This window comes from Pocillopora damicornis, chromosome 2, assembly GCF_964200805.1.
Source record: "Pocillopora damicornis chromosome 2, jaPocDami1.2, whole genome shotgun sequence".
Taxonomy (NCBI): Eukaryota; Metazoa; Cnidaria; class Anthozoa; order Scleractinia; family Pocilloporidae; genus Pocillopora; species Pocillopora damicornis.
In genome coordinates, this window is record NC_142671.1 from 1,684,329 (window position 1) to 1,710,394 (window position 26,066).

Genomic DNA, 26,066 nt, shown 5'->3' on the forward strand with positions numbered 1-26,066 from the left:
CAGCCAATAAACTTTAACTGTTCCCATTGTTTTTGCGTTTCATCAGCATTAACAATTTAAGCGATTCACCGTTTTACGTTTGTGCTTGAAAATAAATATTTTAAAGTTTATTCGAGAGATAAGTGTAAACAGTCACAAGGTTGGCCTGGATACACTCGATGCCAAAAAACAACCTCGTTCTCAGGCTATGTCCACCATTTTGCTTTACTCCGATTAAAATCTGCCATGTGCACCTATCGTGCATTTTCCTGCGGTGGAAAAACCAGACCGAATTTTTGACTCATCATCATCATCCATACGAATACAAAAAGGTTTTAAGATTTCATTTATTTACTACACAACATTTATCTCAACGTTTTCTCAAAACTTTCACAATTGACCTTAAAATAAATCACTTAGAATAAAGTCGATTTAACGTAATTATAATTAATTACTCTAGAAAGTTGTTTTTAAATCTAAAACTGACAGCATAATCAGATGTAGTTCACCGGTTTAAGCTTCAGCTCTACCAAACAAATTTTGCGTTTTGTTTCCATCAAAAGACTCATCAAATAAATCACGTTGCCTGATAACTCGTAGATAACTTTATCAAACCCCCCGAGAACATTAGAGAGTCTTTTAAAAGGATCTGGTAAATTATTTCATATAAACAATTGTTTCATGACACAAAAAAATCTTCCCGAAGAAAAAATTACCGGTTCCTCAAAGAGAATGCTCTAGGAAAAGTCTGCTGGTCTGACTTTCATTTCAGATGTTTTGGGGTCGTTGTTTTTAGCTTTAGGGTTTAATTTTGCCCAGTGAATTGTGCAATTACTTCCAGAATGAGGACAGATGCCGTTAAGATTTGAGTTAACAGTACAAACTCCATCAATGTACAGGTACCACCAGCCTCCCCCATATTTCCGTGCACAATCTTGATCAGCTGGAAATCTATTCCACGTACTAAATAACGTGCCATTATGAACGGAGAGAGAATCTTCAACAGTAGCAGCTGCACAAAAAAAGAGAGGAATAAAAAGTAAACTTAAGAAGGCTCCATAGGGTTTTTGCTCAATGTTGGCGCGCGCGCCAGCGCATTGTTTTTCTAGAAAATTTTTGTGTTTTCGCTTTTCTAGCTTACTAAAAGCTATCAAAAGGGCGATGAGCAACGTTCGGACTATCGTTTGCTGTAGTAAATATTATCAAAATAATTTTCGCTATTAAGCTAAAGTTCCACGAAGAGAGGCGCTCGCCAGTGATAATTTGGCTTTGATTTTCTTCAGTTTGCTTTGGTGAATTTCCCAAAATTCTCACAATATGTGAAAATTGTCCTGTCATCATTTAAAAGCCGAAAAAATAGGGGTTACAGAGGCAGTTTCAACGCTATTTGTAATTTTGTGTTTTCTTCCTCTATCTCAAATTTGGTCTTATCAATTTCTCTTATCAACAGGTACTGGAGAGGGCACAAATATGTTTAACGGCCCAGAAAATTTAAGAAATTCCAACTAAAGAAACGCGATCAATCTTACTCGAAAGATCCCCATTTTCTCAGAATAGAACTTCGCCAATGTCTATATCTGAGCGTGCGTAAACTTTCGAATCTGTTGCTTCATCTGTCACCTTTCTATAGAGCCTCCTTAAATAAATTTTAGCTTCATATTTGACGATCCGTAATTGTTAAGAGCCTTTCTCTAGCCTATTTTGGCATCTACAAGTGTATAAAATCACGAGCTACTATTGCTTGTGGAGGTGATGTTTCAGAAAACACTTTTGTATTCCAAAGCATCAAAGTTACAGAGTCAAATCTGACACCTATTTTTCTATACATCCTAGGCCTTTGTGTCACCTGATGGATTCTCTGCCACCAAGTCACAAGTAACTTGCGAGTAAATGGATCGTTTAGGGCTCATGAGTGTGATATGCATAACCATATACAAATGCACGAATAACAAAAATATTTCTAAGGCATATAGTCGTTTGAGAGACATGTGGGTGAATAGCTATGAGAATGACTACATAAGCAAGGTTGGTGATAACAGTGATCATCCATCAAAATTATCATTCATTGTGAAATAGTAGATTGGCTTACATGAAATATTGCCGATGTGAAGCTTGTAATTGGCTGTCTCATTCTCAATACCAAACCATTCGTACTCAGCGTGAACAGTTTTGCTCGCATTTACTCCCAGATCCACGCGGAGTTTGTTTTCTGTCTTGTTTTGCGTCAGACGTTGGATCTTGTTCAGTCCCAGCCAAAATTCACGAACGAGGAAATCACCGAACCCCTTTTTGTAATCATCCCAGGTGCGGTTGAAATCAGCAATGTTACATAGTCTCTTTTGGATCACTGTCCATCCTCCACCAGCTGTCGTTTGGTCACAATACACATCAAAGGCACCTGAACCATCAGGGTCGATTGTATAAACACCACTGATGGTTTGGCCGCACTTGTAAAGCTCAGCACAGTTCTTAGCTGTTGAGGAAAAAAAATATACCTCGAAGTTTCAAGCCACGTGAAACTTTGCAGTTTATCGATTTAGCTCATGACACAAATTTCGCTCATTTGTTTGTTATTTTCTTAAAGTGAAATTACTATTCCTCAGTCAGATCTGACACAGAATTCGACAAGGAAAAAAAGGTGTTTCTTTTTCCTGTCACGAGCGAGAGGCCAGGTAAACAGATTGCGAATTTGGTTTTTCCAGAGGATATTTGAACCGGGACCTTCGGATCTCCACCACTGAGCCAAATAGAATCTACACTGCTGGTTTGTCAATCGCCAATGATGCCTAAAGCCCGATAATGCAATTAAAAACAGTTTCTAAGATTTGGACTGTTTTCACCCACACTTATAGACTGCGTACCGTAGTCGCTACTTTCAACGGTGTTTAGAAAAAGAAAATAATAATAATGATAATAATAATATGATCACTATACGTGATCAAAGAGAAGCTTTCACAAATTTCACTGATGTTCAGCTCCACTTAGGAAAGTTGACCTCCAACTTACCTGGGATTACAAGCGCTATAGAGCTAATTTATTTACTGCCCAACACATCGCCAAAAGCAGCAAAGCAGGATTTACTGAAACAGAGGTTAATGCACCATTAAATTTCTCACTCACTTTTCTTTATAATAGGTTGTATTGTTGCACAGCTTCAGACCCGAGAGATAAACCTCTTTAGGCTATGTAAATGCTCAAACGATAAATCAGGAAATCACGCTGCATTATGAACAGACACGTTAGGACTCATATTCTCCTGATAGGGTTGTGTTTCGTATCATCCTGCGAGAAGGGGTTGGAATATTTTCGTTTTGCCCTTAGTGGACCGTGCCTTTTGTAAAACTGCTATATCGGAGAAATTGTCGGGAAAACTAAAAAAATGATAATTGGAATGGTGAGTTTTTACCGTAGAACCGAAGAATAGTTAATCAGCAAATTGCTCTCAAGAACGATTTAGCGTAATTTTTAGGATGCACAATGTCCAATAAAACAGTCACTTACTTATTTTTCGACCTTTAACCATTGTACACTTCCGGAATGAAATGCTTAGTAATCAGGACGGAGTATTATCCAGAAACACAGCTAAACAAAAATAAAGCAAACCAAACATGAAGAAAAAGCACTAAATCAAAATAAGAAATAAAGCAAAATACACGGACATGTCAGTGATGATTGATGGATTGTGTAAAGATAACAACATTCTTTGTAGGTAGTTCCATCCGTGTTACTGATGATATGTGGAAGGGCTAGTGCGTTCTAGGGGTTGGTAACAAGTCTTGGACCATACACGTACCCGCTAGTTTGCTAATAAATGGAATGAAAAAATTACATACACACAAAAAATCCAATAACTATGTCTCAAACGAAATCTTTTTTTTATGAATCCCTAAAAGAAACTATTCAAATCGAAGGCTAGTAAAACTAAGTCAGTGTTTGGAAATGGAACGATGTTACGATCAAAGCTAAAAGCTGATGACCATCCAAAAATTAATGCAAAAAAAGGAGACATTTAGGATAAAACTGAATTCCAATCAGGAGTTTATATATTTTAGATCCTTTCCATCAGAGACCATATCAGCCATATATGCAAGAAACTTTTCCAACGCGTAGGTGTCCTACCGTCAACAAGAAATCACTTACCTCTCACAAAGAGAATATTATTTTATACGGCAATATTGAGCAAATATTAATGTATAACGGAACGGTCTGGGGAGTAATCTAAAAAAAATAACATCAGACGCAGCTGCCAGGGTAATCCTGTGAGTAAAGAAGCGATAGCAGAGAGAACTGAATTGTGCGCGTCTCGTGTACGCTGCTCAATCGAAGAAACGCGCTAATGCGTAACCTCTGTTAACGCGATCAGCTTTGAAAATCCTTTATCGGATCTCTCAAAAAAAAAACAAAACAAAACAAAAAACAAAACAAGAAAAAAAACGCACAATAAAGAAATCTTTTAGATCCGGTGTTGGATTTCTTAATTGAAATCTACTTCGAAGAAAGATTTCTTAAAGTCGAAGTCCAGATTTGGATTTCATACTTGATTGCAAAATTCGAAACTCCGGATCCCAAACGCTAAATCCAGATTTCCCAGTCAGAAGCACTCTAAACTCCTTAAAAGCCACTGCATTAAACACCTGTCTGATAGAATAGTGCGAGGTATTGAAGCTACTTTGTGGTCCTCAAGAAACGTTTTCCCGTAGTATTTAGGGCATTTTGCGGTGTCTTCCTATGTTAGGGAAACATAGGCGGAAGGAATTCCCTCGCTTCAGTTATTGTACTGCGAAAAACATTATCAGTACTTGTAAGATCAAGCCTCGCCATTCGAATCGTTGAGAAACGCATTTTTAATTATTCAAAGAAAAAAACAGATAATCTCTTTGGTTTCAGCGATATAGTTTACGGTGGAAGGGGGTGAATTCAACGGACTCGCAAACTTATCAAAATGTTTTTTAAAGTGCAACACTCATCTTTGCTAAAAATTTTTACAACGAGCAACAAATTGTGGAGGATTAAGCAATAACATGAATTTAAATGACATTGTTTAACTCAAATTTAAAGAAATATTTTAGGGCTTTACATTCATATCTATGTTAATCTTGGGAAGCGGATTGGAATGTTTCGAACAGCTTTTAGAAGACATGCTTACTCTAACCAATCAATGATCGATTTGCATCGACAACATTAGTTTGAAAATCAATTTTCCGAAGGCAGATAATATTATTTTAGACATACAGGGCAAAAAACGTCACTTAGCAGCTTACGGTCGGTCTGCACAGTGAAATATTGTGAAAAAGAAACTGACCTTATCACTCTCCGCAAATCTTTTATCTCTTAAACACTTCAAAACCATGACTATCACTAACAGCCCAACAATTTTAAAGAAACTGAGATATTGAGCTGTAACATGAGATTATTAGTTTATATTCTCCTGGTTACACTTTGCTTAGTGTAAAAGGATTTCATTAAACCATACCGTGGCATCCTGTTACAAGCAAAAGAAAATCTGCGATAATACATTTGGGAAGCAGAAACCTGTTGTGGTGTCACAAGACGTAAATTTCTCCACTAATCAGACGACACATATACATGTAGAGTTATAAACGGTAAGGAGCGCGTCATATTGTTATAAGTCAAAACTCTCTAAAGATTGGTGAAATTACAAGACTAGTAAAACTCTTAAGATATCTGCTTTGAGTAAGCTACCTACCTTAATCTTCCTTCAACATCTGGAGGACTGTCAGAATTGCTCTGTAAAATTTCTTTTATTCAGCTGTAAGCAATGGTCAGCCAATCAGAGACTCCCCCTACGGGACAGGGCGGCATTTCAACCAAAAAGTTAGTTTTTTTACCGGTTGAGTTAAGAAAATAGGACCCTCCGTTGGATTTATCGGTGGAATTATTTACTTAAGAAGCTTGGGAAAACCAAATACGCCAACGATAACAAAGGTTTAATAAAAAAGGCTCATGTTCTTATAGTTCTACAATTGTTTTTTTTGGCATCATGAAAAATTCAAACCTTAAAGAAATTTAATCCTGGATTCAAAACATCTTAGAAGATGTTTTATGAAAATGAATGTTCTGATATGATGTAACGTTGTGTGTCAATGAAAAAAAATTGAGCAGAATTTAGACTATTACGATATGCCTCATTAATATCCTTTTATGTCTTAAAAGTTAAGGGAAGTTCTTTTAAAATGTATTTAAAAGTTATAATGATGACACAAATACTTTCTCGACAAACGCTTGTTTGATGTTTTTACCTAAAAAGATATGGCACTGTAATTGTTATCTACTGTAACTTTTTTCGCATGTCAAAGCAATTATTTTCATCTAACAAGAAATTACCCAGAAAAGGCCGTTGGGTCTCATTTTTCATGAATCAGGCCTTTCTGTAATCATTTGTAGGATGATATGTCATTCTTTTTAGTTACCCTGGGATAGCAAACAATGTTAGCGATTAACAGGTTATAAACTGTTGGTATTCTCTTGTAGCAATCTAGACATTGTAAATATAACATATAGATAGTTGTCGTATAAATGACTAAATCATTGAAATATTAAAAGCGCCTAAATGGCAGCTTAAGTTGATGACTTGCGGGCCTAATCGCTTTTCCGCTTAAAAGATACTATCACTGTACAAATAATGTTATTGTGATGTTCGTTCATGAAAACAAATGAAAAACAGTCATAGACAACGATTGTCTCCGCCAATACATGGCAAAGTGGGATTATTGAATCTGAGGGATCAGTAAATAATCATTTCCTTTTTGTTCGAAGCGGGTTAGTTTAGAGAGTAGGAAAAGAATTAGTCTTGTTAGCTCAAAGCTACCTTTAAGGTGCTTAACATGTTGCGTCAATGCGTCAAATGCCGACTTAGCCGGAAATCTTATCACATTACGTTGTTTAAAGAAAAAAGAGCGCTACGAAAACTCAAAACTCTACCTGTGAGCACCTTTAAGATCTCGAGGAATCAGAGAAAGCCGAAAGGGGGAATCAAGAGGATCTGAAAGAATCTAAGAAACCTTTGCGGTGATCCCTATCTTTGATGATATCATAGGATAGTGATAAGCTTAACATCTACGTAATTTTATTTCATTTTGTTTGTTTGCTTAAAGGTCAGATAAATTGACGGCCAAACTCTAACAGAAAGATAGCCAAATTTGAAATTGAAAACTCGATCTGTACCCAGGCAAGTGATAAATTTACCTGGGCGTTGCAATTAAGATTCAAGCGGCCAAACCAGGAGCAAAATATCTCACAAAGTAAAATGGCGACAAAAAGAAACGTCGCATTCAATGAAACATAGTAAATCAACAACACGAAATCTGTGAAACCTCAAAACATGGTAAACCAGCTGCCAATGTGTGTACAATATATCCAATTGGCAGCCAAACAGATACGCAAAACTCAACTCGAAGACAGAGATAAATTCGTTTACAAAATATTTACAAATCTATCGATGCGTATGGTCGGTAATTGAAATAAAGAGCTTGAGACGGAAGCGTACCAATGCACTCATTATAATTCGGTAAACGATGTTTAGAAAAAAATCTGGAGGCAGATTATAAACTCCTACAAACATGGAAGTAATGACCATATAACGTTTCTTTAATCTCCGTTTGAAAGGAGATAAAGATGAGCTGTTAACTTATCTTCCTTAACTTTAATCAGTGGACATTCTAAATTTGACCGCAGACCTACCCTGAGAACCACAATAAAGGAGAAGGACCTATTGGCGACCCTCTAAAATATTGATTCGGTTCACCGGCGAAAGCATTAGGTTTGTTTTTGTTCATTCGCGAGATTTCTTAGAAAAGTGTTTGGGTTAGTGTTATGAAAACCGAAAAGAAAGCTAAATTGGAGCATAAGATTATTTACGACAACTTTATTTCAATAACAGACACCACAAAGCCTAGGAACTAAAATGCAGGAAACTCTTACTGACATCAGATTGACTTAGATCACATTACCTTGCATCGGCTAACAAAAGTAAGCGATGACTATTTTCGTGTGTTTTGCGAATCTCACAGTAAGACACGCTATCTCGCTGTTGTTTCTATATCCTTAATATTGTACTGTTTAATCTTTGCAAGTTGAGCGATTTCACGCAAGCAAAATACTGCTAGTAACTCTTAAATCGTGTAATAGAAGGATTGTAGGCACTTAAAACAATTTACCGCTCCCAGTCGGGAGGGAGTGGTAAATTTTTAGTAATAACTTTAAGCTACTTACGAATAAAATCATTAAGGCTGTTTTTTGCACTCAATGGGACGAATAACCGCTCCGGAAGGAGCGGTGAACAACTTTACAACTTTATATCACTGACGGATAACCGCCACGCATAGCATCGACCCGAAGTGCTGTATCTTATTAAATGCTTGAGGCGCAGTCTAAACGGGTGCCAAGTTGCCAAAGGTGGGTAAGACGGTTTCATGTAATAACACTGGTTACCAAATTACATTTTGGAAGATTGTGACACTGATCTTATCATCGACAGCAAGAAGATATCTGAAAGTTGAATCTCAGTGCATTCGGTTTTTTTTTTTTCTTTTAATTTTTCTTTTTATGAAAATGCTTGTGGCCCAAGATAGAATGCAAAATTGGAAACAGTGTTAAAAATTTCAGAATGTTGATCCAAGTTGAAGCCCCTAACTTCAAAATGTGACATTTCGCGCTTATTCGAAAGCTGTTGCAGAATTCCCAACTACGCCAAGGAAAATCTCCGCAGAGTGCTGGTTCGACAATCAATAGGACTGTATTTTTCCGATTTCCTGCGTTTATTTACGATCCATATAATATCCGAACTCTCTACGTTCAGTCGTACTCGATCTTTTTTGTCACAAGATAGTGATTCTATTTATCTGCTCCACACCTAAACTAGGTAAAACCAAGATTGACATTGCTTATTCGTTATTTAGGGGCCTATCAGCACTAGCAGACAAAACTAGAATTGCCCCAACAAAATCAAAGGACAAATTTGTAATGACAAATTTTTGTCTCCTCGTTGCATCCGCGCTAAAAACGTCGAAGCTTTCAAAAAGCTGCTAAATTCGGTTCACTTCTGGATCTTGTGCGGCCACAATTATTAGTCTGGTGAAGCGGCAACTGGAAAATTACTCCACCTTTGTAGGTTGCCCCAGCTGAATGAAATTTTTTTCCTTGTTGGTCGTTATAGGGTGGTACATTCCAGGGCCTGATCTGCTCATACGGCTGGTCGCTACAATTCGCCAGTGGATTAAAACTCCAATTACCGGAATTCATCATAAGTTTAGACAATTACTGCAACCTTTTGGTAAGCTGAACACAGTTTAATTATCACGCTAATGGTAGTGTTTACGACAAATGATAGACAAGTTCATCACGGTTTTGTTTATTTAGTAGATTTTGCCAAGCTTTAACCCGAGACAAATGTTGTCGGCGGGTGCGTTTGAAAATTAGCCCGCTTTGGCGAAAAACCATCCATACTTGTAAGGTGTTGGTAATGACAGAAAATTTGCCTCAATAAACAATTTTGTCGCTAATGTGGATGGGCCCTTACTAAATCGCAAGCTATTTCCTTTTGAATTCATATCAACAGCTGTTTTCCATTATACTCCAATCAACACTTTGTAATTTACACCCGCAGGCACGCATTGTTTGCGACATGAATGGCACATCACGCAACGTCACAGGATGTTCCAACCCAAACACGCACGTTCGAGGGTTTGTTCGAGTCACAGTGACTCTTACGCTGATGTGCCTCGAAGATGATGACTGCACATTTAACTATTATCTGTTTTATGCAATCGTAGCATGATCATGATCATGATGGAACATTTAATTCCTTAAAAGGAGCGTTGAAGTTTTGCCTCAGAATTGTGCTTGCTCATGACTTTTTCCTAGGAGCTCATTTCAATGCACTAAGATTTTACTGTGATTTTGATGTTTGAGCGAGCAAAGTGAAACAAATGGTAATGTGTGAGCAGTCGACCCCATCGCCTGGTGAAGACTAACAGTAAGCAGTCGAAAGGTCGCGATCTACATCTTAAGTGATTACATCGTGTGACAAACGATTAAACAGTTTATTATTTCTTACCACTACGATGAACGATAACCTATTTTACGATATTAAACTCGTATCATTCCTTTCTAAGAAATTCCAAGGTAATTCATCATTTGACCCTATTACTTCCTTCCCTTGATGGCCTTGCTTCGTTTGTTTTTCTTACCTTCTTCTCTCTCGCTGTATATGCCACATCAAGAACATGGGTGCCAGGGAAAACTTGGGTTTTTGATCTCATCCAAAAAAATATTTCGCCATTTTTTCTCAACCTGAAACTTTCCACAATAGTTAGAGAATTACTATCCTCCATGAAAAAATGCACGGTTTCCTTTTTTGACAAAGTTTCATTAATTTATAGCTGTTTAATTTTTGAAGTGGCAGGAAATCAACCACTTTACTCAAAAAAGACAATTTAATCTCTGGAAACTTTTTTTTCGCGCAAAACACGGTTATTTATGAATCACCCGACTCCTATTCCATTACCTTATGTTACCTCCGTTGAGGGAATATGCATTTTTTGACTTTTGAAATTTTTCTGGTGTACTTGCACGTCTTGTACTAGATTCAAAGCTCAAGAAATGACATTCATGAATTTTTTTCCAACTGGACTGATACAAAAAATTGTAACTTTGCTAGTTTAAGAGGGAATTGACCAAATAAATTCACATATACTAATAATATCATAAAGGAAGTGTGTGCAAAGTTCTAGTTCATTCGACGAAATTTTATGTCAGTTTCGATACTTTGAATCGCAAAGAGTCAGTTTTTTTCGTAGCGGGAAATCAAACACGAATTTAAATCAGAATAAAATTTGCAATTTCTAACTAAAGTGCATGAAAGTTAATAGCAGAGTGTGCAACTGCAAGGACGAAAGTATGATATATTCGTTTTATCATTACCTGGCATATTTGGAACGATTTTCAGGTACAAATACTAAATGTGGCAGGAAATCAACCAAAATGCGCACTTTTTATCATCGATGCATTTAAGGGTAGAACTTGCAAAGATTTTGGTTCTACATGCACAAACACTGCTTTTTCTATTAATTTAGATAGAAACTTTAAATTTGACATAGGGCAAAAGTTGCTAAACTGCTCAAAATCTGCATTTACCTTCTTGAGAGGAGGTAATAGCAGCGCGATCTTAAGTTCCTTGGGCAGCACTCCAGATCATAACGACAAATTAATCGCTCTTCTAAATACAGAAAAAAGACTAGAATAGGATTTCCGCATGATACTCGCTGGAAATGGATCTAGTGCGCATGCCTTGATTGAACCCCTAATCAGTCCTAAGACATTTTCATCTGTTACCGTTGCGAACTCACTAAAGCATGATGTACACTCAAAATCCTCCATAGTGAGCTCCCCCAGCTGTTCTCTCCTAACTAGCAATTCATCACGAATGCTCACAATCTTGGGACTAAAGAAATTAGCAAAGGCATTCGCGAGTTCTAGGTCACTGTTCGCAGACGGATATCTTTTGTCTGTATTCCTTGTAGTAATTTATCAACTGTGCGAAAAAGTAACTTGCTATCGTGGGTATTGTCCTGAATAACTGTTGAATGCTGTTCTTTCGCCATATAAAGCATTTCATCCACAACATCGCGCTGCTCCAAATAATTCACCCCATCAATTTAGAGACCAGTCGAACGTCACTCACGTTCGAGCCTTCGCCTCTTCCTCTTATGAGTGGCAATCTCCTCATTATACCGATGGGCATTTGGTCGAATGACAATAGTGCGAGTTCTTTTAGGTGCCAGCTTGTCCAAGGCTTTGCTCAACACCTCATCATACTCCTTAGCCAACGACTCAATACATTGCGAGACACATCCATCCGACAAACCAGTCGGTATAATCATCTCATTAAAAGCGTCAAAATCAAATCTCTTTAATTTACGAGAGAAAACAGTCTCTCCTAAATAGAAAACACTAGAAACTCTGGTGACTTCAATAGAAGATCTCGTGCGCTTCATTGATGACCTGCCTTACGACTCCCCTGGTGGAACACGTTTTCAGCTGCCACCTGTCACTAGGGAAAGCGCCTTCCAGACCATCAAGGATTTTCGATCGGATTGTTCCACTGGCGTGGACCAGTTACCTACTCGTTTCATCAGGATAAGTGCTGAGTACTTGACAGTCCCACTTAAATCCATCATCAACGATTGCATTAAGAAAGCGCATTTCCCAAAACTATAGAAGGTTGATCAGGTGTCTCCTGTCTCAAATAAAGACCGATAACCCAGTCTCAAATGATCAACCTCGGCCTATCTCAGTTCTACCTGTTCTCTCGAAAGTCTTCGAGAAGCCTGCGGTGTCTCAAATGGCGGAATACGCAGACAGCGCTCATCTTCCTCACGATCAAATCTCGAATCTCCGCAAAGGACATTCCACCACTACAGCTCTGCTGGGAATCAGAGATAACATCCGCTATGCCATAAGAGGAAGGAGACTACACTTATGTCAGCCAATTTCTCTAAGGTATTGGACACCATCTACTTTGGCTCGACCATCGAGAGGTTAAATAAGCTTGGCTTCTCAAAACCCTTTCTCAAGTGACTCCTACCAATCTGGTCGATCACAGTTTGTACGGATCGATGATAAGAGGCCTTCATGCCAGTCATCCTAGTTTAACATTCCACAAGGGTCCATCATGGGGCCGGTGATATTCAACTTATGTTTCAGCTCTACAAGAAGGGCTATGGACATGAACGAGACTTTCGTGGATATCACAAACTGGTCCCAGGACTCCAACTTGGCACTGAACCCTACAAATACAAATTGCATACTGTTCTCAACCCCTCAGATGTCGTCCTACCATTCCCTCGCTTAATTTCCTATAAACCTGGCTATAGGAGATAAACCCCTTGCACGTGTCCATTCTACTAGAATATAATTAATGCTCGGGGCTCACACAACTGACAACTTGAAGTGGGACGATCATGTTAAGCATCTTGCTTCATCTTGTTACGGTGTCTTAGCTGCGTTAATGAAAATCAAGAATTTAACTAACCACCATCTTAAAAAGTTTAGTCGTGTTATTATGAAAGTTTAGTTATGTCCTGCCTTGACTTGATGACATGATATCTTATCCAATTACTGACTGTCTTTTAAAAAGGCTACAGCGCATTCAGTTTGTGGAAGCCAGTTTTGTCTGCGGACGCTATGTAAACAGTAGTGACACTATTCTCAGATTAGGCTTGTTGCCTATCAAGGAACGTAAGCAATAGTACGTTTTAAAGGCCACGCGCAAAGCTATATACTACCACAATTGGCCAAGAAACCTCCAGCTTGAGCAACTTAGACATACCAGGAACCTGCGCTCATCCAGTTCCATCAATTAAGTCATACCGTCGGCCTCTGAAACTTTCTAGGATAGCGGGCCAGCCCTTCTCTTCAATTCTTTACTAGCAAATGTTAAATCTTGTAGTAATTTTCAGTCTTTTAGAAGGCAAACGTTAGCTATTCTTCTATTCGTTAGTAAGTTATTTAGTACATGGGATAGATTTCCAGCTGATGGTGGTAACTATACGTTAATGAAAATTGTACTGTGGACTCAAATTTTAACAGCATCCATCCTCATCCTGTAAGTATTTACACGATTCACTGGGCAAACTTGACCTCCTAAAGCTAATGACAACGATCCCACAACATCTGAAAATCAGACCATGGGACGTTTTCTAAACCCTTCTCCCTAGGGGACCAGTAATTTCTAGCTTTTTTTTTCAGGAAAATTTTTTGTGTCATGAAACAATTGTTTGTATGAAATAATCTACCAGATTCTCATACAAGGCTCTGTAATATTCACGGGGGTTTGATAAAGCTATTTATGATTTATCAGGCAACTTGATTGATTTGATGAGTCTTTTGATGGATATAAAACAAAATTTTGTAACATCGTATGGATTCTTTCTAATTTGGATCAATCACGCGAACAAGTTCATTGATTTTCAAGGCGAGGCGATCAAACACTATCCTGAATAGAGAATAAATCGTAGATAAAGTGATCTTAGATTAGATCTCTTATCTAAATAATTATTCATCTTTAAAATTCATTGAAGGGAAATAAGAAACCAGCTTATCCAATCTAAAAATGAACTTTAGGCATCAATTTGTCGCTAGATCCTGCACGTTTCTCAATTTCTCGCTCAGTGACCTATTATACTTCAGGAGGTGATGAAATAACTTAAAGAGACCATGTTACACCCTATGATCAGCCAGACGAATGACTATAATGTGTTTCAGGCACAGTCTTGCCCATGTAAGATCTTTGGTTCCAGCTGGTGGATATGTCAGTGTAAACAACTCAATCTTTTACAAAATAAGTAGACCAATATTTCGGAAAGGAAATAAAGTTGTACAAAGATTCCAACACTTCTCTCCCTTTTTCAGCAACATCAACTAAGCATACTTCTGAAAGATAACTAATGTAACTCCTTTCGCATTGGTGATATTTATGAATGGCTGTTTTGTTTGATTTAGAAATAAAATTTAATATATTTTAACAGCCTTTTCGTTTGTTTATTTGAAATTTATACAGCAAATAATTCACCATCTCTTACTGAAGTTTCAATTTCATTTTAATTTTACGACAAGACTTAAAAGTCTCTTCGTAAATAGTGCAAAAGAAATGAAAGTTTATATTTAAAACAAATTTGCATAGAGGGCAAAAACTTCAATTTAAATGAAGAACAGTGCGACTGTATTAACTTATTTGCCTCTTTCCTATCACTACCGTCACAAAATGTATTCATACTTCACTCAAACAAGTGAAGCATTACATTTTGCGTCAACAGATCGCATCTCATATAACAAAAGACTTTCATTAACCGTGCAGTGGTGTTCTTACAACCCTCTCAACGCAATTACATTTCGTACACAAACTAATCAGCAAAAGAGTTTTAAGGAAAGCCAAGCGGTCTGATCTTCATTTCAGTTGCTGTGGGCGCAGTATTTTCAGCGTTGCTGGGATCCAAACACACAGATAAACACCATTGAGATTTGAATCCTGACCTGAAGCACAATTGGCATAGTATCACCAACCTCCACTGCATCTATTAGAAGCGGTATCTTTATCCCAGGTGACAAACTGGGAGCCATTATGAAGACTGAGAGAGTCGCGATTAACTGTCTTTTCTTAATTATAAGAATTTTTAGGAAATAAGCGTTGATATCAGTATATAGCCAGCCGTTAGACACTTTATTATTTAGGAGCAGGAAGATAAGGTAGGAAATCAAATGTTACGATCTCGGATACATCAATGTTGAAAAGCAAACAAAGCAAAAACAAAAAATAGTTCCGTTGTGGTATTGACTAACTACCGGTGACTCTTCTTCAGTTTGAGAGGCATTTACATGACTCAGAAGATGCTCGCTGTAAACACAGTCGTTTGGCCAACGTGATGGGTAAATAACAAGTTGATTGGTAGAGGAAAAATTGGTCAATCTGTTGCTAGAGACTTACTACGTTAGCTACCCATAATTGTGATGGTATTGAGGCTAGTGATAATGATAATTCGCCAACTTACTAAGAAGATTTCCGATGATCAGCTGATACTTAGCTTCTTCTTTTCCAATTTTTAGTCACGCATACTCAGCGCAAACAGTTTTGTTTTTAGTTACTCCCAGATCTACGCAGAGCTTGTCTTTTGACTTATTTCTTGTCAGAGGGCGGATCTTTTTCACTCCAAGCCAATATTCACAATGAGGAAACTACCGAAGCCATGTTTGTAGTCATCCCAGGTGCGCCTGAAATCATCGAAGCCATTCAGCCTCTTCTGGATCACTGTCCATCCTCCGCCAGCTGTTGTCTGGTCGCAATATGCATTAAAGGGAGCTTTGCCATCAGGGTAGATTGTATAGACACTGCTAATTCTTTGACCGCCTTTGAAAAGCTCAGTACAGTTCCTGGCTGTTGAAAGAAGAAAACCAAAGTTTGGTTGGTTTGATTACGTGTATCAGGGAAAGAGCATGAAACAAAGTGTCCTTCCAACTTCTTGTACATTTATTTATTTATTTATCTATTTTTTTTTATGTTGCTAGGTGAATTTGCAGATCTGCTCGTTGCCATGGGCCACGTGCTCATGTGCGAGATAAAAACAAGTTGAGTTGAGGAGTTTGGAGGAACGTGAGCGAATAAAGTTGTAAAAAGAAAAATCGAATCAGCCAAGTCCAAATTGTCGTCCGGCAACGACATTTGTTCCTTCGAGCCAGGTGTTGAGCGAAATCAAGCGAAAAATCGCCGAGTCAAGCTGTTAGTCACCCGTGTACATGTAACTGCGTGTAATATTATCACCGAGCCGTGCGGTTGAGTATTGTGAAGATTCACTCAAGTGGCACTAAGATGAGTACCTCGAACAGAGGAGAAGACAAAAAACCAAGACTGTTTACCCCAAGTGAGTCTACTACTTCAAGTAAACGTTGTGTCTTAAGAAAGTAATGGCAAGCCAAGAGGTTAGCTCTTGAACTAAAAATAGCCGATCAGACGTTCGCAAATAATACTGAGTGTCTGCGAACCGAACAACAGCAGTGTGCAAAGCTATTGGAACTTCAAAAGAAAGCTGAAGAATCAAGATTGGAATATGAGTTCGAAGTTGCCATCGCCCAGGAAAAAGGTATGTCGAATAAAGGCGATATTGATGAAGAGTTGAATGAATTATCTTTTGACGGTGTGAACGATCGGGAATCGCGCTTAGACCTGGGAATTACTGAAAACACTGTTGTTTAAAAACCTGAAATTAAATCCATTAAACCAGAAGTCGTAACAGAGATTTCCAGTCAACCCTGTAAAAAGGAGACATATGAGTCATCTATTGCTTAAGGTCAAGCTGAGTTGTAAACCTATGCCTCCGGAAACCCTAGCGTGCAGACGTCGAAGACAGATCAGTTGTTTGAGAAAACGCTACCAGCCTTTGTGAAAGTCGTTAAACCAAATGTGCAGACATTTAATGGAAATCCACTAGAGTACTCAAAATTCAAAGCAGCGTTTAATGTTGAAGTAGATAGAAGGGAAGTTTACGATGCAACACAGAAGCTTAAACTTCTGCTAGATTCTGTAGACGGAAGTGCAAAATCATGTCTAACGAAATTCATGCCAGGGTTAGACAAATACGAGGAGGCATGGACTGCGCTTCGGGAACGTTTTGGCCGTTTAGACACAGTTTTTTCAGCTGGAAAGAAGTGCATAGATCAAGTTCAGACCATAGTCAAAGAAAGTGGCACGCAGATCAGACAGTATCAATAAATAGTTTTTGAGCTTTTAGGCATTTTCAAGTAGCACGACTTCCTTCATAAGCTTAACTCGCTGAAGCAACTTAAGTCCCTGAAGCAACTGTTGCTAAACTTCCTGCATGCCTTTGCGGTAATGGGCGGAGTTTGTTGAAGGAAAACCAAAGTTTTCAACCTGGGATTCATTTGCCAATTGGCTGCAAAAAGAGGCAAAAATCAGTGAGTTCAAGCAGTAGTGGATGCTAGAGAAGAGAGAGTGAAAGCGTTCAGATGCATCTAAAGTTGATAGGCGTAAGTCAGCTGACAAATTACAATCTCGGTTGTTTGTCGGAGCCACAGGCGAAGCTTTACGCACCAGCCATGGAACAAAGAGGTGCCCAATTCACCAGTCCACTAATCACACTTTGCAGGAGTGCAAAAGTTTTAAGGGAATGTTGACTAGCGAAAAGGTGAAAATTGTTGAGGAACACTAACTAATTCCGTAGTAGGAATAGATGCAAAGTTGAGAACTGTGACATGCGTGATCATACCCTCGTACATGAAGTCGACTTGAAATTTATTGAACAGGCAAAAGCGAAACGTGAATCAAAACCAGATGTTGAGAGAGATCCAGCACAAGTCTCCTTGGAAGGTAAATGTACTGCGCAAAATTCTAATTTCTTTGCGCATTATAATTTGATGACGTAACAGATATAATTGTTAAGATTTTCTATCGCTAGACAGTGTTATGGACACCTAGAACCAATGGGTAAATATTTACCTTGATTTCTTTTGATATTATCGATATGAACTGAAACTAATTTGTTAACGCATTAGTTTGCAGATTTCGAATCTCCGATTCATATCCATGGATTTTGTCATAACCTTCATCCGTTATTTATTGTAATAAAATATCGAGGTTTGGAACCTTTGGTATATTAATGTCCTAACACACCGTCACAGTAAAGACTCGTCAGCACATTAGACTGTGGAGCCCCACGAGGGGTATCTCCAATCAGCGTAAGTAGGTTGTGAAGCTGATACAGTACTTCCCATAGTCTTCGGAGAAAAAGGAAAACAACAAGTGATGGCCTTGCGTGACTTGGGCTGTAACACAACACTTATAGATGAAAGTTTAGCGCTCTCACTAGGACTTCAAGGCAGTTATGTAGATCTCGAAATTCAAGGAGTAAATGTGCGGAAGGTGTTTACTTCCCAGCACATCAAGAAATGCCGTGTCGCACGAGTCGGAAGAGAGGAAGTCCAGTACTCCTTGCGAGATGTGATAACAGTTCCTAGCCTGAATGGTCCGGATCAGAAGTTGAAGTGGTCAATAATCAAACAAGAGTATCAGCACCTGAAGAACTTGGACTTACATGACACCGACACAGGTTCAGTGCAATTCATAATTGGAACTAACAACTCTGACTTGATTCTACCAAAACAAATTGTGAAACCCTCTGGTCAACCGGAAGTTGACACAGTACCTTATGCAGTTGAGACCCCACTTGGATGGGCGGTGACTAACTGGTTACCTGGTGGGCGAAGAATAGCATCTCCGTACAATGGGTTCAATGTGTATGAAAGAAGTTCAGTTGAAGATGAGGAGCTGAAGCAGCTGGTCGTGGCTTAGTCAGAGATAGAAACGTTAGGTGTGGTGAAGCTAACAGATCCAACCTGTTCAATTGAGGACAAGCGAACATTGTCACCAATGGAAAAGACAACCTTTAAGAATGCGAGTGAAGGTGCGTATGTGTCAGGCCTACTTTAAAGAGAAGAGGAACCATCTCTACCCAACAATTACGAAATGGCAAAGAAGAGGCTGCAAACGCTAAAGAAGAAGTTTAAGAGCTGCCCGAGGTCAGAGAGAGATATGCAAAGTCAATCCAGGATGACACTGAGAAAGGCTATGTGAATAAACTGAGTGAAGAGGAAGTACAGTGCGATAGTAAAGTGACTTGGTACTTAACACACAGATTTGTCATTAACCTCAAGAAACCTGATCGTCTGAGAAGAGTATACGATGCATGAGCAAAATTCATGGGACAAAGTTTGAGCGATAAGATCTACACAGGGCCAGATATTCTCTCCTCTCTGTTTGGAGTCTTCCTCAGGTTTTGTGAAGGAATAATTGCAATGGCTGCTGATGCGAAAGAAATGTACCATGTGCTTCGCCTCCCTGACCATGACAAGCCAGCGATGACATTCTTATGGAGTAACTCCCTGAGAGAAGAACCGAATGCGTATCTCTTCGAGAGAACAGTGTCTGCACCATCCAGAGCAAAAGGAGGCGAAATGCTGATGAGAATGGGGAAGACTTACCCCTGGGTGTGAAAAGCAGTCCACAAGCACTTTTACATGGATGATGGCCTACCATCAACGGATTCTCGCGAGGAAGCTATTGAAATGCGGAAGCAGATGACTGAGTTGTTGCGCCGTGGAGGTTTCCACCTACATAAGTTCTGACAAATTACCCAGACGTCTTGGCGACCATATGACCATCCCGGAGCAAGATAGATCTCCACGATTCTTCGAGCTGAGTGAAGACAAGTTGCCAACGGACAGAACTTGGGGTGTCATTTGGGATGCCCAGGAGGATATGCTCTGGTTTACCGGACTGAAGGGTGATCTAGGTACGACAAGGAGGAATATCTTGAGCCAAGCATTCTCTGTTTCGGATCCAAGAGGACTACTCCACCCATTCACTATCAGAAGTAAGATCATCCTGCAGGGTCTGAATCGTATGAAGTACGGGTGGGACGATGAGTTGAAAGAAGCTGATCTTCAAGAGTGGCGTGAATAGCACAGGGAAGTAGAGAAGCTTGACGAAGTGAGAATTCCAAGAACTTTACTTCAAGAACAGAAACCTATCCAAGAAACAGCACATCATGTATTTTGTGACGCCAGCCAGGATGCCTATGGCGCGTGTGCGTACCTAAGACGTGCGTTTACAGATGACACACTAGAGTGTAGGCTGGTTGCGGGAAAAGGCCGTATTTCCCCTTTCAAGTGACTATCTATCTGCCGGCTGGAGCCCATGGGAGCTCTACTAGCTGTGCGATTACCTGAAAAACTGGGGAAATAAATGACCACAAAGATGGAGAAGATTATCTTCTGGAGTTACTCCACCACAGTCTTGCATTTGATCTGCCAGAAAAGTTCCACTTATAAAGCATTCGTCGGCAACCGGGTGTCTGAGATACACACAATTATGAGCAGTCTGGAGACCACACTAAGGGCGGGCAGAGTGAGTTGGAGGAGCGTGGGAAAGACTTGTACAGTGCACAAAGAAGACGCTGAAGGCAATTCTGGCACACAGGAAGGTTTCCAAAGAAGTGCTGAGAACTACGCTAGTCGAAGTAGAAGGAATACTAAACGGTCGACCGATTACTCATATGTCCAATGATGCAGGGGACATTGAATCGTTAACCCCAAATCATTTCTTGCTGTTGCGGGCGAATCCGAGTTATGAATATGCTGAAGTCAGTGATGGTGAGATAAACTCGACAAAGATGTGGCAACGGTCCCAAGCACTAGCCACTTTCTTTTGGAGACGTTTTACCAAGGAATACCTTCCTAGCCTGACAGAGAGGAAGAAGTGGAAAGAGAAGAAACAAAATTCTGCCCTTGGGCAGAATCATGTCTACTCATCGGGTCGGGATGGGTTAGTTCGGGCATTAATAGTTCTTCATACAGACGATGAACTTCAATCAACTCTGTTGAAATGCCAGGAAGTTCTTGACTCGTTCCAGAGCCTGGAAAATAACTGGGAAAAGGGGATGGACGGTTTGAATGAAAACTGGGAGTCATCAAGGGAGCTGATTTTCAACTTCCATTCTGTGTTCTCAAGGGTCACATATATTCGGCCAGTTGTGTGCCATTTGTGCCAAGGGAAAGTGTGATGACAGAGTGGAGTGTGGTGGAAACAAGATGTGTAGTAAATGTGATGCGATGATCCACCAAGACCTCCTTTTCGATGACAGAAAAGATTTTTTGGATCGTTTCTATGGGCACATACCTCCTACTGTCAATGTGAATGAAGATGGGAAGCTAGTGCAGACTGGTTGGTTTATTTACTTAAATGTTGCTAGGCCTCTTATTGTAGTGGGCGTTTATTTTTGTTCTTGTTGATAGATCAAATCAACACGATCTCTCTCTCCAAAGGAAGATAATCATCACTTGCAATGTCTTCTCAAATGAAGTAATGTACTTCATTTAATTTGGCCGTGGTTTTGATAAATAGAATAGGAATAAATGTGTGGATACACAGGAAAGATAAAATGGCGGCTTAAGGCGGCGAAGGGAATCTCAGTAGTTTGGTATTCTAGCGTGAAAAGGCTTGAGTGTTATGATCTAGTTCTCAAGTAAAAAAGATCGCTATCTGCAATCAGGCTCTATCACCTTTTGAAAAACAAGAAAACATTGAAAAGGTGGTGAGAGAGCAGCAAGTTTTGAAGTCTAAACGAAAGATGGGTAAGCTGAGTTTCAGTCAAATATCATGACGTTTGGGATATAACTTCGACACCAAATAAATAGCTTTATATGGCTATACACTCAGAGGATTCTGTTGTGTTCACGTGAAGGCCATTTCAGCTATTTCTGCCACGAGCAATTATTGGCTGCAGCACATTTTGACTAGACTGATTCTGTGTAGTATGTATGTGCACTTCTTTTTGGGTGTTAAACAGGTCAAAGTACCAAGAAATCCTGTGTGATAATTTGGTATTCTAAGTTGTAAACATTTTTAATAGTAAGGTAAAGCTTCATCGTTCTTTAGAGTTTGCATCTGTTCTGAAAATTTGGGGGAGAGTCAGGGGATCATTATCTATACATATGTATTTAAAAAGTAACAAAAAAAAGCACTAAGGTAAAATCAAAATTTGGTTAAAAAGTTGATTTTATTGAGAGCAAAATCCTGGATATAGCTTGGGATTTGTGTGATCTTCACAAATTGTTAGTTTTTTTTTATAAACTTAATTTATAGAAACCCTGTTAATTGTCAGCCTCGAGAACAAGTTTATAATTGCAAGAAAAGCTTGAAGCTTGAAAAATTCACTGATGAAACTGGGCCAGGTGTCATGAGATTTGTACAAAAGGTTGGCCTAGGAGGGACAAAGAATTAAAGAATTCATTGATTCTTTTACAACTTTGTCTCCATTGTGTGCTTCTGTAGAGCTTAGTTATTGCAGTAGAAAACTCTTTCGGAGGGCACCTGAGATCACTTACTTTTGGGCTAGTTGCCCCTAGGGAAGAAGATAACTGTGCTTACTATCTCCCTCAGGGGGATAACGGGTTAAAGACTGATTTTTCTCCAGTCGCCACAAGTACCCCTGCACATGGAAATTTTTAACATCATTAAAGGGCTAGTACCCTCATTTCATTACTTGAATTTGTAATTTAGTGTAAGTTATGACAAATAATAGATGTAAATTCATCTTGGTTTTATAGGTTATATCCAGCGATCCTTAAACGAAGTAAAAAGTTATTTTTTTGAATTAAAAAAAGTGTTCTTGCTCCTAAGTAAGTGCATGATATGTCATTCAATCAATGCTGTAGCATTAAGTGAATTAACTTCATAAGTTAGGACAATAAAACAAATAAGGCAATAAGCAAATGTTGTTGTGTATCCTTGTTGTCAAAAACACGTTTATTTTTTTGCAAAAATTAGCTTATTCTTGGCCAAAAACGCTGCAAAAAAGCTTTAACGTAATGTTTTCAGCTAAACAACGATGGAGTTTGTGCAACAACACTGGAATCCAGCTAAAACACAGTGCTCTCTGAGAAATTTTGGCCAAAAAAATCCATTAAAACCGAAAAAAATAATTTGTGTTGATTTACCTATTTTTCGCCAAGATAACTACCAAAACGCTACAAACCAGCTGAAACTATGTTTTTCACAAGATCGCAGCGAAATTTGTCTGAAAACACTAAAATATGGTAGAAATGCACGATTTCTGCAAAATATTACGCCAAAGTTGACAAAAACGTTCAATTCGGATGGAAAACATCTTTTTGTTTTTCTGCAAAAATGAGCTTATTTCAGTTTTAAAAAAGCTGCAAACGAGCTAAAACACAATGTTGTCAGTAAAGTAGTGGTAGAATCTGTGGGAAAACACTAAAACCTCTCTTAAACCCAAATTAAATTGGTAAAATGGGTTAGGGTCAGGGTTAGGGTCAGGGTTAGGGTTAGGGTTAGGGCTAGGGTTAAGAGTAGAAATTAGTACTCCAGTAAAAATGATGCAACTGGTTAAAATGGTCCAACCATCTAAAATTTGATAAAATGGGCTAAACAGTGAAAATATTTTAATTACATGACATGGTCCAACTGGAAGAAACGATCTCACTTGGTGAAATGGTGCAACTGGTTAACATGATCCAACTTGTTAAAATGATCCCACTATTTAAAATGGACAAACTGGTGGAACCAGTTGATAAGATAAGATAAGACAGATGTAACCAGGGAAAATGGTCTTATTACACAGAATGGTCAAATTGGTGGAAATAGTCTTACTGAATAAAATGGTCCAGCGGCTGGTTCAACCACCTAAACTAGCCAGTGAAACCACTGAAAACGATTCAACTTGAAAAGTGATTCAAGCAGTAAAAATAATCCCTTTAGTCAAAATGATCCAACCGGTAAGAACGGTCTAAACAGTTATACGGTTCTAATCAGTTAAAATCATTCAACCAGTGAAAAGAAATTCCCTAGTCAAAGTGATCCAATTGCTTAAAAATACCTAACCAGTTAAATTGACTTATCAGGTTAAAATGATGGAGCCGCTGAAATGGTCCAGCCGGTTAAAATGATCCAACTGGTCAAAATGATCCAACCAGTTCAAATGGTCCGACACGTTAAAGTGATCCAACTGGTTAAAATGATCCAACCCATTAAAATGGTCCCATAGATTGATCTAACCAGTTAAATTGGTTCAACTGATGAAAGTGGTCCAGCTGGTTAAAATTATCCAACCGATTAAAATGGTCCAACTAGTTATCATGATCCAACCAGTAATAGTTGAAATGGTCCAAGTGAAAATGATCCAATCAGCTAATTGTCCACGACGTTAATTAGACTAAATGTTTCAACTGCTTAAATAGCTTAACTTGAAAAGATGTTCTATCATGGTGAAAATGGTCTTCGTTGATAAAATGGTCCAACCGGTTGAAATTGTTTACCTAGCTAAAATGGTTCAACTAGCTAACATTGACACAGATTGTCTAACCTGATCAAATGGTCCAAACGCCGAAAATGGTCTAGGTAGATAAAATGGTCCCACCAGTGTAGATGGTTTAACCAGTGAAAATGATCCTACCAGTGAAGACACTCCTACTGCCTATTCTTAATATGATCCTTCTAGTTTAAATGGTCCAAACATTAAAATGATAAAAGCAATCAAAATTGATCCAACCGGTTAGAATGATCCAACTAGTTAAAATTCTTCAAGTGGTTATTTAAGTGACAAAAGTGACTGGATCTTATTCATAATATTTTTCAAGGGGCTAAAACCCTATACCTAAATCCTAACCCTAGCCCTAATTCTAATACTAAACCCCACTAACCCTGAGCAACCCTCACCCTATCCTAAACCCCAATTTAAACCCTTTACCCTACCTTAGGATTGGGTTTAGAGTTTGGATTAGGTTTAGGTTAGCATAGAGTTAGAGCGAACGAAATAACATGATTTCCTATTTCGGAAAAATTAAACTCTATTTTTTCGTTCTGTTTCCGCGCAGCGGAAACACGTACGTTATTCAATTCTTCCTTGGACCTTTCATGTTTCGTCCATTATGATTCCTGAACGGAAATATGACGACATGTTTCCGTTGCATTAGAATATTATCGTTGCCTGTTTTCGTTACGTTTCCTTATACGGATTCAAACTTTTATCGTCAAGTAAAACACTTATATAAAGTGCTGTATAAATCTTGCACCACGTTACTTGAAGTCTTGATCGTTCGAAGGTTAGGGTTAGGGTTAGAGCTAGGGCAGGAGCCCGTCACCTGGTTAGGGTTAGAGTTAGGGTTTAGGGTTTAGGGTTTGGGGTTTAGGTTTATTGTCATTAGGTGTTTAGTTTGGACGTAAGACTAAATCTTTGTGTAGTTAAATTTTTTTTTCTTTTAATATTCCTTTTCCAGCTGATGTATATTATTTGAATGACAAGTCTTATTAGCATGTTTAAATCACCTACAGACAAGGCATACACTTAGTACCAAAATTGCTTCGCATCGAGTACATCACCTAGTACATCATTACATCTTCAGGTGTATACTTGTGAAAATCATACAAATCACAAGCTATGTACAGCGTACAATCAGTGGCAAATTATGTGGAAGTAATGCAGTAGTTTTTAATAGTAAGACTACTTAGTAGCTAAATAACAAATTGCCCAGTCAAAATGTGCCGGCAGCCGGGGATTTGGCCATCTACAACAAAATGTCTGGGGCTTTCTTCACACTTGTTAGACTTCAAGTCTGGACAAGGTTTGGCCTCTACCTCCTATTACTATAGCCAGCTTACCTACTTCTGAAAAACATTTTGACCGGGCTGAAAAAAATTTTCAAGAGAAAAATGGCCATAACAAGCCAACTTACTGCAAAGTAAGAAACATAAAAGTTACACTCCAAACTAAAACAGAATGTAAGCCTTGCAGGGTTTGATTCTCAATAAAGCTAATTAAAATAGCCAGTCTAGAGTTTTACTTCTCACTCAAAATGGGCTGGCAGCCTGCAATTTGGCCACCCAGAATGAAGTACCTTTCGCTGACTTAACACTTTCAGACTGCTTTTCAGGACGAGATCTAGCCTCTACGGCCTATAACTACTGCAGCCAGCTTGTCGGCTAC

General features: G+C 38.7%; 1 protein-coding gene and 2 pseudogenes across 2 annotated transcripts in view; 1 reads left to right on the forward strand and 2 right to left on the reverse strand.

Moving 5' to 3' along the window:
• Positions 1 to 309: 309 nt before the first annotated feature.
• LOC149049477 (ryncolin-4-like) overlaps positions 310 to 26,066 on the reverse strand; it is a 48,423-nt gene continuing 22,666 nt past the window's right edge. For both annotated transcript variants that reach the window (XM_089198429.1, XM_089198426.1), the window contains exons 2-3: positions 2,069 to 2,452; positions 310 to 991 (exon numbers count right to left, since the gene is read on the reverse strand). In XM_089198429.1, the coding sequence (XP_089054555.1) occupies positions 717 to 991; positions 2,069 to 2,452 (659 nt within the window). In that variant the 3' untranslated portion in view covers positions 310 to 716. The remainder of the gene's footprint in view (positions 992 to 2,068; positions 2,453 to 26,066) is intronic.
• Positions 10,972 to 11,609, reverse strand: LOC149049478 (uncharacterized; annotated as a pseudogene).
• Positions 16,361 to 18,912, forward strand: LOC149049479 (uncharacterized; annotated as a pseudogene).